This window comes from Amphiura filiformis, unplaced genomic scaffold (genome assembly GCF_039555335.1).
Source record: "Amphiura filiformis unplaced genomic scaffold, Afil_fr2py scaffold_25, whole genome shotgun sequence".
Lineage (NCBI taxonomy): Eukaryota > Metazoa > Echinodermata > Ophiuroidea > Amphilepidida > Amphiuridae > Amphiura > Amphiura filiformis.
The window spans coordinates 421,693-437,536 of record NW_027305489.1 but is presented as its reverse complement, the minus strand read 5'-3'; the positions used below and the strand labels follow the sequence as shown (position 1 = coordinate 437,536).

Here is a 15,844-nt window from a genome sequence, read left to right as displayed (position 1 = left end):
AGCTTTTGATAGCAGCAGCAAGATTCAGCAGCAGCCGACACAATGTTGTGAAGTACGCCCACATACAATGACATACAGTGTATCGTTAGACTTGTTTCCAGACTTTAATCCTGCATGCTCATGATGCAATGTTGTGATGCAATATTGCAGGGGAGTTTCATATGGAGTTGTGAACAGTCAAAATTAAATTGAAAACAAATTATTCAAAATCAAGTTTTGTGGTTGCAAATCGCCTTGGGGGAAAAATGTGAGACTCTGAGGAATGACCAATTTTGAGGTCTTTGAGTTGAAGCCATCAAAATCAAGGGTCAATTTTTCAGTGTTCTTTGTGTTATTAAGTTCCCCTTCCAGGGGTAATAATGGACCGTTCACAAACACTTGTTAGGGGGGCCTGATGCAAAAAAATTCCATCGCGAAAATTTTTTTGGGCCCCCCTTTACAGGTATCGGGCCCCTCTAACAAGTGTTTGTGAACGGTCCCTAAGCAAACTTGCATACTTGGCTTGTATGGGTCATGACTTAATCAAAATGAAATGACTTGACCATCAGATTAGACCAATTTCCCCATATGAATAGGGCGACTTGGTCTGTCACTCGATTCCACTTAGAAAATAGAAATGACATCTTTCACAACACCAGCCGGGTGGTGGTGATGAAGACAAAATGATTGACAAAGAAAGCAAAGAAAAGATTGACGAGTGCAGTGCATGCATCATGTGCCTATTACAGAAGCTCTTGGGGAGGCCTACAGTAGGGGTTAGAATTTAGGTAAGAATTTAGGAACAACTACTTGATAAACTTTGATTGGCCTTATAAGCTGGAGGCGGGGCAATAAGAGATAAGATACAAAGTAGTTGTAGGTGCAAGTTTTTACAGTATTGGGTACAAAATGCAGACTGCCCTGCATGATTGGAAAGGGCCTTTTTCTGATTACAGTATTAGAGCAAATGTAAAAGGGTCTTTGAGTGACGGACCAGTGTTCAGAAAAAATAGGCCCAATGCCCGGACCCAATGCAATCATTTGGATGCCATGCCAGCACTATTATAGAAGCTTATAGAATAGTGCCTGGGACCGGGAGAAACTTGCTTCTAGGAGCTGTGCAATATATGAGCCCCACCAGGGGAGGGTAACATTTCCAAACTTTGTGCCAAAAAATGCTTGCAACCCCCTCTTGCCCTGCCAAAAATCACTTGCCCCCCCTCGGCCTGCCAATCTTTGCCCCTCCCCCTTGCACATTTGTAGGATCCTGATTTCCAAACTGAATAGTCTAGATTAGGCCTATATTGGAGCAGGAAAGTTGTAAGCACCTCCGTTTCCTAAGCCTTTTTTGGAGTGTTTTAGTTTCAAGGCACCCATGTGCCAAAAATTGATTGCCCTCGATCCCCTTGGTTAGGGGTGGTGCAATAATTAGTGTACCCCAGGGTGGTGAATTATAGGGGGAGCAACATTTTTTGGCAGGCCCAAAGGGCCATAGGGGGGGCAAGCATTTTTTGACAGGTCGAAAGGGGGTGGGTCAAGCAATTTTTGGCAGGTCGAAGGGGAGAGGGAGCGATTTTTTCCCTGATATTTTAGGTACCGTACCATTTCAATATTATGCCATAAAAGGTGTAAATTAATGATGCAAAATTTCTGGCTCACTGCGCTCACTTTAGGCCCTATAAGACAATTCAAGGCCATTCGGGTTCCCCAAAATCCATACTTTTATATCAAAGATTTTTTGGCACGTCAAAAGGTTGGGGGCAAAGATTTTTTGGCACGGCCAAAGGGTGGAGGGCAAGCGATTTGGCACAGGTTGAGAATTCACCACCCCAGAATACACATTTTTTTTTATAATAACGTTTTTGTTTTTAATCCTGTCCAATTAATCCCATGAATCATAAAATATCAATATGGCCCTTATTTATCTGGGTCCCCTCCCTTTCCAACTATTTCCCCACTTATAGTTCTTTGGTTGGAGCTTTTGGCATGCAAAAAAATAAAATAAATAAAAGCCTTGATACAAGTCTACAACATTTTAGAGACGTGGCTGTGGATTGCCAAAGGGTGTGTTTCTAAACAAGAAAAAGTCTAAATGTATTAATTTGATGAATAATAAGACGTTATATATGTTGCTTCACAGAGATTCTTTTTCCAACAAAATTGTAATTGGAGAAAAAAAACCCAAAGTATTTATGTATACTTTTAAGGGCTTTGAGGTGATGAGATTATGTTTATAGAAAAATATTGAACAGCTTATAGGAACACCCTGGAGTAAACAATCATTCATCGATCACTGCATTTGGAAGCCAAGTTGACACATAATTTCTGCATTTTCAGGCCTGTGCTGTGCATTTCTTCAGTCCTGCCTTTTAAATTAATACGACTTGTTTGAAAAGGAAACGAGCAGAAGAATAGCAATAATGTGTGGTAAGTAGTTTACAGGACACATGTCATATAACGACAGTAAGCTTTATACTCATGTAGTCATGATGATTGATGATCATATAAAATGCTAGTCCGAATAATCAGACCCAGAACAAAATATTAATTTCTGACATGATCCTGTACCCTGTTCTGGGTCTGAACTGTTTCCATATGAAATCTTGATGGCAAATTGGACAATAGAAGCACATGGTTCTACGTCACTGACAGCTTGTTCGAAATGTTCTAACTTTCGTATGAACAACCGATAGCTTGTGATACGAAAGTTAGAACTTGCAAGGATGTTATTGTATGTAACGTACTTGTTTACATGTATGCGTGTGATACATGCGCAGTTGCCATACGGAGTACAATTTCATGCATATGAATAAAACTTCTTCCTCAAGTTAGTTGTTGTCTCCAAAATATCATGAAATAGTTCGTGACATATTACCGACACACTGTACTATAATATTTTCTTAAATTTTCATACATGTACTTATTTAAAAACGTCAATATTAGTTTCTCCGAGCGGCTTCGATCAACGCCGTGTTTCTGCTGTATATGTATGCCTGCCACTTCCACATACTTGTGCATAATACGGAAGGTCGATTTGTGCCCATAAATGTTTAGGCCTATGTTAAACTGTATGTTATACAAATTGTACAGCTATCATTTCTACCCTATGACGAACCGACATACCTGTAAATCCAATAGCCCACAAAAAACTGGTCATCGCTGGTATTTTTCATGAAGAAAAACGACACTTTTTTACGCCCGAACATGTCCAAAACACGTCAGCTGATGTACAAGCCTCCCCACGCATGTACATAAACAAGCCGTGTTCATTGTTTAATTGTCACCTGCAGCTGTTCGCAAGAAAACTTTCTGCATAAAATTACCTGGGGTTAGTTATCAGGCCTGAGACACACTGGCGCTAGTTTGAGGACAGTCACTATGAGTTACTAATGTCGGCACATGCAGAAAATGCGTGATGGGTCGCCATTTTGTGACTCGTGCAAACTAACACAAACAAATTATTGGACTTAATAATCTTTTCAAGTTTTAATAAAGCGTGCATCTATCATGATAATATTACATTTTATTATTTTATTATTTGAATTACATAAGCTATGTCAATTTTGTGTCCATGTTAATTTTTATATGGATTTACCTGTGTTAATTTTAAACTGTTGTGAACGTTGAGCTACGCAAATTGGCAGGCGATTACCCACCATGCAATGCGAATACACGGAAACGATCCAGTTTAGGATGCATCGCAGTTCCTGTTGTGTAAACCAGGCGTAAACCGCCCATCCAACCTGATCGTGTGCACAGGATTTGTGCTGGAGGCTAGTTAATGCGCACAACCAATGCGCAGAAGAAGACCTTGATACTAGGCGGAGCTTACGTTTCACAAGAATGATTGACAGCTGTGAGTAAGTGAAATTCTGTTCTGTGATTGGTACAAAAATATGGTTCTCGTATAAATGAATATATTATCCATGGCTTCAAAATTACGAACCGTTTCTTCCACAGAGCCCTATATAGGGCTCTATGGTCTCTACTCATCATACACGACCGTAGAAGATCTGGCCAGCTGACGGCGCTTGCCAATCAGGCTAGCTATTTGTACGGCGTGGCCTCTCATCCTTTTATTATCTCTGGTCTTGTCACGCTGGTAGATTAAGCCCACCTGTGATTACTGACCTGGATCTGACAGAAGATTGTGGAATTTACGATTTTCAGCAGCAGGATTTTATGAAACTGCCAATATTTGCAAGTATTCTGAAGGATCGGTAATAATTAAAATATTTTTCATGGTGTCGGTAGTGCAAGTTGAAGTTAGTGAATTTGTGGTTTTGTATGTTATGTGCAAGAGTGTTTTCAGGAAGCGTAAATAGGCAGGCCGTTATGCTAAGCTCTCCATGTTATATGCAAGTTCGGCGACGAACTGGACACATCACACGGTAGTGTGATGTGTCCAGCCTGGATATACTGTATATGCACCCACTGACCTCCAGCAGTGTTGCCAAAAATGTTAGCCCAAATCGCGAGTCAAATAAATTAAAAGTCGATCGATTGTTTTTAAAATTCATACATTGGTATCTATGGGATAGCAAAATACCATAAATTGCCTATGCCAGATTTGAAAAGTTGCTCAATTACTTTCTTAACCATCAATTGGTGTCTATTGGACAGGAAACTGTAGTGTGGAAAATCTTCAAAAGTCATCCTTTTGGGCTACTAAGTCGCTGCTTTGCCAATCCTGAACTCCGCACGTGCTTATTCCACCAGCCGTCTACACTGCGCATGTACTGTGACCACTGATCAGTGACTGTGACTGATTATGACCCGGATGTACCCAATTGAAAAAGGTTGTCTCTAGCGTGTACATCGGTGACAGTAAATCGGCCATGATCATTGCTCGGAGCATCGCACTGCTGTGACCTAAAACATCTCCAGAATGTACTTCAAAGATGTATTTTTTCTCTAAAAGTAAGCAACCTTGAATCCAAAGATACATTATGTTAGTCCAGGAAAATTGTAGCCAAAAGTGACATTCGGAAGAATGTTTTTTACTTGCGTTATAAAAAGTATCAACGCTATGCAGACGCGTTTTCAAATAGCCGTAAGTTCTATCTTATGCACACATAACTCTCGTGTCGTCGTGCATAAAAGATAGATTTTTCGATCAACTGACAGCTTTTTAATCCCTATTCATGTTACGTGAATCGCGCTATTGTGGACCATCCTTCTGTTCTGATACTTGAGTGTTTGGACAAGCGAACGGTCTTTTGTCTACCTCTCTGTTTGTAAACAAACCAAGAGGTCGAAATCGTCCTCCTCGCCGAATACGAAAGTCAGCGTAATAGTACGGCACTAATAAAATGCTACTGTTTTAGCCTACTCAAGTTACTGCAGTGCAGTGACATATATTGCCCGGGGGTGCCACTCATATACCATTGCATGTTGTCATCACTGACCAGACACTTTTATTTTTCACCCAAAACACTGACATGCCCAAGGGCTGAAAGGTAACCCTTACCACTGACCTGCTATGAAAAAAGGATACCCAAATCACTGACCACAGCCATGGTGCAAACAAAGGTACCCATATCACTGACCTTACATGTCCCAATGACCCTTTTCACTGACGAAGGTAGAATACTAGAAAGCAATATTTACCTAGTGTATTTCCAATCCCTTTACATACAATTTCTGTTATAATATGAAATAGCCTGGAATATCATCCTTAACACAAAATTGTGGTCATACACAACAAACAAGCTGCAATCATTTCATTGGTATCCAATTAGTACAAGTACATCCTGGGAAGATCATACACCAACAGGTTATTTGTAGTGGAAAAGTTTTATTTCCTATTCTTGGCAATAAATACATGAACCATATTAAATTCACAATACTTTTGCATGATGTATAATCCATCTTGGTCATTTAAAGCCCTTTTTTTCCCCGTTTAACTTCGGTTTTGCGCGGGTGACAAACAGCGATGGCAAATGTCACTTCACGATTTCCAAAAGGCATGGTTCCTGTCATATCTGGTTCAGCAGTCAAGCGTATGTCGTAATCCATTCCGATTACACAGTATCTGTACCTTGTACAAAATTCGTAGTCTCTACGCCCGCCTCTACGCAGCCCGCTCGGCAGCATGCACAAACATCACCGAGTTTTAATCATGGTACAAGACCGGGCACAAGACTAATATATTACACTTACAGACCCGGAAGTAAGAAGTTGTTTACAATCAGGAACGAAAACAGCGGCTGACGTCAAATGCTGGACTTTGATTTTCATGAACCCAAAACGCCGACATATCTATTGTAAAAAGGTACCCTTTTTTCCAGAAAACACCAAAATTGAAACCCTTTTCGCGTCCCGCGCGGGACCTGGCCTATGCTTAAAAAGATACCCTTTTACCGCGAAATTTTGGTCGGTGAAGACTTCATTGACGGTTCAACTGGCACCCCCGGGATATATTGTCAATTCTCAGTCATGCTGTATAATGTACAATCAGCATTCAAGTTTCCTGGTGTCGCATCGCAAAATGCGGCACACTTTTGAATACTTGCGAATCAATTCTACAATACATGTAGTACAAACGTATCACATATAACATAAAATGCGCGATATGCGATGCAAAATATTCACCATTTTTATTACACTGATGTCGCGGCGGCGCTTATAGCCAAAATAACAATTTCTCGATCATGAGAGGATGTACCTTCTGCGTCAGCGTACTTTTCATAGAATAACACGATCGCGCGACCTGCATGACCGAATCTTGACCTTGCCTAGCAACGACTAGACTGTGTGATTGGTCAATTCTCAAAAGCTGTGTTTGCGCCGTAAGCGCCGGTATTTGCGTAGTACACTCTGCGCAAATAACTGTGCGTACCCAAGTTGGCTCTCATGATCAAGAATTTAATATTTTGGCTATAGCTACAGCTAGCTGTATGTTATGTATAGGCCTACTATTGATTAATATTCTGTGATTGTATGGACCATCCCCCTGGCAAAATATTGGGGAATTTATCCCCGATCTACGCCTAGATGGGTTTTCCTTCTTTTCTGTATTTTTATTCCACTTATTGTTCTTCGTCGACACTTAGTGTTACTGTTTTCTGTTTCTTTTGTCCTCTCTTCTATTTGTGCTTCTGTTTTTTCTTTTTTCCTTCTGTTTTTTTCACCGACCATTTTCATCTTCCTTTTCTTCGCCCGTTTCTTCTTTCTTTTTCTCCGTCCTGTTTCTTCTTTCTTTTTCTCCGCCCTGTGTCTTCTTTCCTTTTCTCTGTCCCGTTTCTTTTCTTTTTCTCAGGTTTTCCTTTTCCGCCCTGTTTTCTCTATCTCTTTTCGCCCCCTTTTTATTTTTCCTCCCATTTTTTCTTTTTATCCGCCATCATTTTTTCTCCCTTCTTTCTCCATTCCCGTTTTTTTTCTTTTTGCGCCCCTCTGCGTTTGCCACCCTAGGCGAAGCCGATCGCCTTACCGAGTGCGTTGCTATCGTTTTTTTAATAATTTTTTCGTCCAAATATTTGTAATCAAGTTGATATACATATGGGCAATTCCACGGTAACTCGTGCTACACTTTTGGGTGTCCTTTTGCATACTTTGTGCTCCAGCTTTTAAATTGATTTGATTGGAATCTGTATTTTTTGTATTTTAATACCCAACATTCAAGGCTAGATCCTCATAGTATTGCTAATTCAGGATATCAACTTTTGTATGTATGGGACAGCTGTAAAAATCGGTAACTCGTGCTACAGGCAGAGGACATGCTTAAAAATCACTCATTTTTATTTTGATGGTGTGCTAAAACAAAAAACACTAAAGCCTTATTGATTATATGATAAGTAATTGCTATGATAAGGTTTGTTTTGGTATACCTTAAAAAGTTGTGCCCCTCATAGTTTTACATTGACTGGCAAAAACATGGTAACTCGTACTACGGTAACTCGTGCTACAGTTTGTCCGCCATATATAAAATGGTATTGTTCATCTAAATGTCAATTTTTTTTTGATAACAATTCCTCAACAAGTGGTGTAATGATCAAATAACTCAATATATGTACAAATAACCCCCCAAATAACCCATCTATGTACAAATAACACTATTCAGTGTATGTACCAGCATACAATGTACCACACACATTACATACAAACATCCCAGCCTAACATACGCCTTGCTTGATCCTGTTTGGATATTTTATTCTAGGGCTTAAATTTAAACAGTTAAATTGAACAGTCAACAATTGATAAAACTTTTACTTCCATGTTATAGACTCTAAATTCCCTCACAAAACTTGCAATGTTCATGGTTATTTGCTCTGTAAGTTTTAAAAAAAATTGCTTTCTGAGTTAAAGAATGTTTGGTCATCTTTTGGTTGAGACCATTTCCTGCTTGGTGCAAATACTCTACAGTTTGCCCGATTTCAATCACTTCACTAAGCTGGAAAATGAGCCTCATTACACTCAACAACATTTAAACCAATTTCCAATACAAATCTCAGAACTACACAAATCTCAGTATCAACAATGTCACTGTGGCTGTTAATCTCAGGATTTCCAGTATCTATTTTGTTTGTTCGTTTTATTTCTTCTTTTGCCTCAGTTACTCATTCAGTGGATGTTTCAAGGTATCCTCTGTTCTTCCATGAGACCCATATTAATTGATTGGTTCTTAGGCTAGATCCTAGGGGTGGAGGGCTAAAATTTTGGTTGCATCATTTTGACCAGGTATTGATAGTGGGATATATGCTAAATAGCATGTTTTTTTAGAGAGACTGTACAATGTTAAGTCTTTGAGCTTAAAAAAAAGGACTTTATTGGTGTGTGCAAAAATTTGGTATAAAGAAATTTACACTATTTTGGCACATGATCGGGGTGGAAACTGGCTCCTTGAATCTTATCTCTATCTTTGCCTTCCATATTTTTACTTTAATTTTCCTGCAACAGGAGGTCACTTTTCTCTTTAATGTTTGGCCCCCACACATGTGTGGTTGCCTGGTTGTTTGTTTGTTTCTTTCTTTGTTTGGCTGTCCGGGCGGAAGCAAATTCATTAATCCACTGTACAGCTCCAACACAATAACTACAAACTTGGTACCGGTATGGTGATAGAATGGTGGCTTGATGTGCTGTGTAGTTTTGTGTTATGTTATTTGCATATTTATGAATATTAATGAGCTTATTTACAAATTTTGCCTACATTTTCATTAATCCACTTTGCAGCATTATAAACACAATAACCAATCAACTTCAATTATTATATCTTCAGAATCTTGCATCCTATACCTTTGTACATAACCTGGCTGTCTGATAAATTTGTGTATCGGTCACCTGGAGCTACAGGGTTTTTTCATATCTGTAGCCTCTTCATAGAGTGCATAGTTCATATACTTTATGTGCAAAAGTCTCTTTTGGTGTGATTTTTTTTTGTAAATGTGACAAGCCATGACCAAAAATCACATTTTTGACCAAAAATCACATTTTTGACCAAAAATCAAATTTTGACCAAAAATCAAATTTTGACAAAAAATCACATTTTTGTCCAAAAATCACATTTTTGACCAAAAATCATGTTTTTTTACTAAAAATCATGTTATTGACCAAAAAAAGATTCTGAAGACATAATAATGATAAAATTGAGACGGATAATTTAGCATGATACCTGAATTTATCAGTCTCGCTAGAGTTTTCAAATATCACGCTTCGACTTTGTCTCGCATGATATTTGAAAACTCTCTAACTCGATTTCGATAAATTCAGGTATCACACTCAATCCGTCCAATTTTATATCAAACTTGGTTTGGTTGGATATGGTGGCCTGATGTGCTGTATAATTTTGTGTCATGTTATTTGCATATTTATGAATATTAATGAGCTTATTTGCATTGCATATTATTTTTTATTTACAAACCTTTGTTATTTACACACTTTGTGTGTGTGTGTATGGGCACCTTAATTACGAACTGCATAATTCTAGTTTGTCATGGGGCAGGCTGCCCCTCCCCCCACACTGGCTACACTGCTGCTAGAAAGCTGTTACCAATATCATGGTCAGATATAAATGCATATTCATGTAGTTGGGAGATCCTCTATTGTTGCCAAGTGGTAGATTTTGCATTACCTTTGCTGGTACAGGGGAAGTGGGCTATGGTAACTCGTGCTACATCGGTAACTCGTGCTACTGGTAACTCGTGCTACAGTTTTTAATGGGTCATTATTATGTGATGGATAGTGTTTTGTATATTAATTTCTTATTTTTACTCAAGGCACTACTAGTAGTAGAAGGAAAATAATAAGTGGCATCAATTAAATTGCCAACATTTTGAAAATATATAAAAAAATGCATATTTCGGTAACTGGTGCTACGCCATTAGTGCTATGAAAACACAATGAAAGAAAAAAATTAGTTACCAATACCATGGTCACATATTATGCATATTCATGTAGTTGGGAGATCCTCTATTGCTGCCAAGTGGTAGATTTTGCATTACCTTTGCTGGTACAGGGGGAAGTGGGCTATGGTAACTTGTGCTACATCGGTAACTCGTGCTACTGGTAACTCGTGCTACAGTTTTTAATGGGTCATTATCATGTGATGGATAGTGTTTTGTATATTAATTTCTTATTTTTACTCAAGGCACTACTAGTAGAAGGAAAATAATAAGTGGCATCAATTACATTGCCAACATTTTGAAAATACATAAAAAATGCATCTTTCGGTAACTCGTGCTACGCCATATTTAGTGCTATGAAAACGCAATGAAAGAAAAAAAAATTAGTGGGGATTATTTAAAATGTGTTGGATGTTTCTTGAAGACCATATTTCAGAGATATAAAATGTATCAAATTTAAAAGAAAAGTGCCCATGTTTAATAAAATAGGCCCACTTGGAAAATATCTAAGTTGAACAGGAGTTTTTCACTTAAAATACACTCTCCAAAGAAACTTTTAAAAAAAACCCAAAATGTTAGAAAAATGCCGAAAAAAGTTTATAACTTGAACCTTGCATCTGTTTGGAATAATATAAAAGTTAAAAGAAATATATATTGGCAATTTCATTTTTTTTAGTCATGTCCACTTTTGCTTGGAATTGCCCATATGTATAAATTCTAATATCGCAATTTACTACGGTAATATAGCAGCGGCCTGATTTTATCCCATGTATAAAAACCATCAAATTTGTAATACTTGATTCAGAGTTTTTTCTGATATTAAAGGCCCTTTGCACCTGTTTACCGCCCGCATCCAAAATTGAAAATCTGAAAATAATTCATTATTTTATTTTTGTTTCTAATTTTCTCCTTTAAAATAACTTTCAACTACTTCTACATGTACTTGCCATTTTCTGACTTTAATAATATCAACAATAATGATGAATAAGCAAAGAGTAAACTCCACCTTCACTTATTTCTAAAATCAAATATTGTTGTGAAATAATTAAATGCCTGCTCTAGTCAAAACGAGTCAATAGTTGCTTGTAATAGTTCAATCTAAATAAAGAAAATAAATGATAATTAATAATTAATAATTAAAAGTCACCTTGTCCCTTTTTCAAAATCTTTAACAGGAAACTAATAATCAAGTGCGAAGGGCCTTAAACATAAACAGTATATGTTCTGTGCATTGAGAGTGTTGACAGTCCATTCTCTCAAAGCTGGTACACTTCATCATTTCATGACATCACACTGGTTTCTAGGTCAAATCTGTCTTGTTCGAAGGAACTCACCGCTTACAGTTGGTTTCTGCAGAATATCAATTTTAAACAACTTATTTTCTCAAAAAAGGAGTCATTTTTATTGTCCTCATAGTATTTAATAGCTTGCCAATGATATGCCTTTTAATCCATTTCAGGCAGCAGGATCTTACAAGAATTCTCCACCATTTATTTGTCTTGGGCGGTACAAATGTAGGTTTAAAAATATATTAGATTCATGCAAACCAATTCTGCATGTTGCTGAGGCTTGTGGGTTTATGCTTTGTAAAATGCATTTATATCTACCGTATTCGTTCCAATAAGCGCCCATGTCCCAATAAGCGCCCACCCAGGGTATTTTCAATATTTACTAAAGGGTACCATTAATGTTGAAGTGACAGATAGACGTCGATACAGTGAAATAGCTGCAGACTACAAGTCCTGCGTACACTTGAAATACATTTTCTGCATCAGAAAAGCTACTAGAACGTCTCAAGACCCTTTTACAACATACGTAAATTTGTCTCAAATAATCGCCCCTTATGAAAAAATTAGGTAAATGAGGTAAAAAAATTAGGGCCCACCCAAAATGACTTTGTTAAGTGCCCTGGGCGCTTATTGGAATGAATACGGTACATGTGATTAGGGCTCTCAACTAATGGGTAAATGGGCTATTTCATTATAAATGACAACATTGAGTCCCAAAAGGGGTCAAAATTCAAACTCATTTATTTCATGCAAATTCATTATCATTTCAAAGTTCAGATGGTGTGTCAATAATTCTCAAAATATTAGAGCGTCAAACCCTCAGGAACCATTAAAAAAATTAAATTGAATTTTTGCTGTGTAAAACATAGCTGCCGTCTGGAGGGACATTTTTTAAACAATTTAATACACAACTTTGAAAGAGTATATGTAACCAACATTGGGTTCATACTTATTCATATTTAGTCTGTAATAATTGTTGTATGTTCCTTTACACTTCAGTGTCTTAAATATGCCAGTTTCAATATAAAACAATTAGTAAATTGATACTAATCCAGATAAATGGTGCAAAATTACTTCATATTTTTAAGGATAAACTTTATCTTCACATGAAAAATTCATGAAATAGTCATTTTGTCCTGCCCAATAGCTACACTGATGCATAAGTGAGTATTCTGCGGCCAATCTGTTGTACTAGTCATGGAAAACCTAAAATAAAAGACCCTCCTGTGTCATTTGTTCTGGATAGGACACATTTTTAACACATAATAAAGCATACTTTAACTTTAGAAATAGCTGCATCAATATTATTGCATAAAAGATCCCCAGCATTTAAAATCCACTACAAACAGGGTTAATATTCTGGTTGATTGCAATATTGCAATTTTTAGCTAACCGAAGTTCAATGCAGAATAATATCATATGTGTTCTCAACAACTGGACAATAATTTGAACACTAAAGTGGTTTGTAAGCATAATTTGCAATAAAATGCAAAAATTTCTTGTAGGTTTGGCTCTTTGAAATTTTTATTTTTTAGTTTGTTTACCAATTCATGGAAATGACATAATCGTGCTGGAGAGGACATTTGTTAAATTGCAAACAGAATCGTGGATACAGGCTTGCAAAAATGCAACAAATACCAAATCATGTGCCACCTTGGTAGAAGGAAGACCACTCTTCCTCTACAAATTTCACATTCTATGATATAACCCTTCTTATTTCAACAATTAGTAATTAACTTCAGTTCTGGAGAGGACAAATTTTTAACGCGGAACTGTGGTATCAAGAACAAGTGGTCTACTGTATGTAAAATAAATGAATTCCTCAATCAGTGCCCTGTCCCATCAATTGGTAATATAACACAGATTATACAGGTAGGGTAAGGGTTTATATTTCCTCTTTAATGTTAACAAAAATGGAGGCATGAATTGGAGAGGACACTCATTTTTTTATTTAACTTAATATGCCAATTTTGCAAGAATCTACAGAATTTTAACATTTTGCACCAATTTTCACCATTCAACTTGCATGATGTTCCACACATATCATATTTTCATTGCAACAAGCACATTGCCATAGAATGTACCTAATTTTTCAAAGAATTAATTAATTCAGAATACATGGGCAAAATGAAATGGGACTCCAAAATTGGGTTAAAAATGTACCTTTTGGCAATTTTTTTATACAAAAAATAGACAGAATTCTGTAAAAATGCTCATGTAGCTTGTAGTTTGTGGCATACTTAGAATTAAGTTAATAACACTGCATTATCACCCTAATTATATCAACCAGATATGATAAAAGCCATTTTGTGAACGTGTCATTTATAATGAAATAGCCCAATTGAATTTTTGGGCGGGAATCCTGGTACCCAAAAATAAAAAAAATAAATAAAAAAAGGGACACATTGAATACCGGTATGTACCGTATTGTTTGTAATAAACGCCCCGGGGCGTTGCATTTTTCCAAAAGGGGGGCGTTTATTGGAAGTGAATTGTCAGTGAACAAAGCGGCTTAAAAATTGTGTTCAATTTCCCGATGGTGCTCCTATTAAAAGGAGGGATTTACACTATACATGATGGCGGCGCCCACGGAAAATGATATTTTTGTGGGGAATACAACAAAATTACACCTGTAAGTGCATGGAATTAGTGAAATTCTACCATAATTAGGCAATGAAATGGATGGGAGTTGAGTCATAATAGGTTTTGTCCATTCAATTTAGCGATCGTAACTGACATGACTGATGCAAGTTTTAAGCTTACCTACACGATATGTCATGGAAATGTTCGCATTTTTGTCAATTTTTTACAGAAAAATGGGAGGGGGGGGCGTTTATTAGAGGGGGAGCGTTTATTACAAACATTACGGTATATTTGCTAGCTGTTCAATAGAAGCAAAAGTAATTAAAATGTACAACTTTATCCAACTTTGAAAAAAGAAATAACAGTATTTCTATCTCTTGTTTTCAACCTTGAATAACAAGTAATTTAGGTCCATAACTTCTTTTTTTTTGGTCAAAATTGTGTAAAACTTGTACCATAAACTTATTCTGTTGCCAAAAGGTGCTGGATTTCCTATGCTAGAATTTTTTTCCAATCCTACCCCCCAATGTCAAAAAGAAATCTATGCCACTGGTTGCGCCTTAAACTTTGCATAACTGGGTCTTTGCAAATTCACTCTAATTTTATAATTGTAATGCCCGATCATTTGTGTAAGGATGACAATATGGAAGGAATGGGGGTAAATGGGTAAACATGGTCAAAAGAAAGGAATTTTATTCAAGAAAAGGTGAAATTGGGCTGGGAAAGCATCGATCGGAAAAGGTAAGAAAGGTAAAATTGAACGTAATTGAGTATGCCCATGCCTAAAACCAGCGGGCCAAAAGTCGGGCCCATGAATGAAATCCATAAAAATATGCGGTTGGAAAATAAATAAATTATAACCCCCAAAAGGGTGAAAATGTTGCATGAAATGGCTTCATTTGTGCTTTCATTTTGATTTTTTTTCCAAATTCTGACGGGGCACATCCCCCTCAGACACCCCCCTGCATAGCGCAAGCATGACGGGCAGCGCTGTCACACACCCCATAACAATCATTCAAAATTGTACTTGCCCCCCCCCATATCAAAATACCCTGGCGCCACCCCTGTCCATGGCCAATAATTTTTCTTGTTAAAAGTTGCATCAGTTTTGTTTTTTTGACATACAAAATGATGAAATTCATTTGGTAAATGTACACATCAAATTATCAATTTGATTTGTTGCTTATCTGTTATGAGTAGATAACTCTGTAAACAGCCTGTCATTTGCAGCTGGCTGTCTGTGGTGGCAATGAATCCAACAGACCATAGTCTCTGGGTGATATGAAGGCTTGTTTGCACTCCTTGAAACCGCAATGTACTTCTTTGGTCAATTTAAGGAAAATATTGTATTTTGAATATACTGCGCTGCACTGGTACATTCACGCGGTACCTCTGCATTGAACCATATCATGCGGATCCCTCGCACTGTAAGATTAGTATCTTTGAAAAGACTGGTATTGTATTCAATCTAGGATTGCAGACATACACAGGTGATGAGTGCAACCTGCTGCGATGTTACCGATGTATTCAAAAATTGTTTTCACATTTTGCTACGGTAGTTAATCCGATTATTGCATCACTTTGCCAGCGTATAGGTACGCTAAATATCGCTCGCTGTGAACCACCCAAAATTGATTACAATTTAAAACAGTT

The 15,844-nt window shown here is 37.3% G+C and overlaps 1 protein-coding gene across 2 annotated transcripts in view; it reads left to right on the top strand.

Moving 5' to 3' along the window:
• The first annotated feature begins 2,259 nt into the window (after positions 1-2,259).
• The window catches only part of LOC140143668 (glutamine--fructose-6-phosphate aminotransferase [isomerizing] 1-like), a 56,907-nt gene continuing 43,322 nt past the window's right edge, over positions 2,260-15,844 (top strand). For both annotated transcript variants that reach the window (XM_072165486.1, XM_072165485.1), the window contains exon 1: positions 2,260-2,406. In XM_072165486.1, coding sequence (XP_072021587.1) covers positions 2,400-2,406 — 7 coding nt within the window. In that variant the 5' untranslated portion in view covers positions 2,260-2,399. The remainder of the gene's footprint in view (positions 2,407-15,844) is intronic.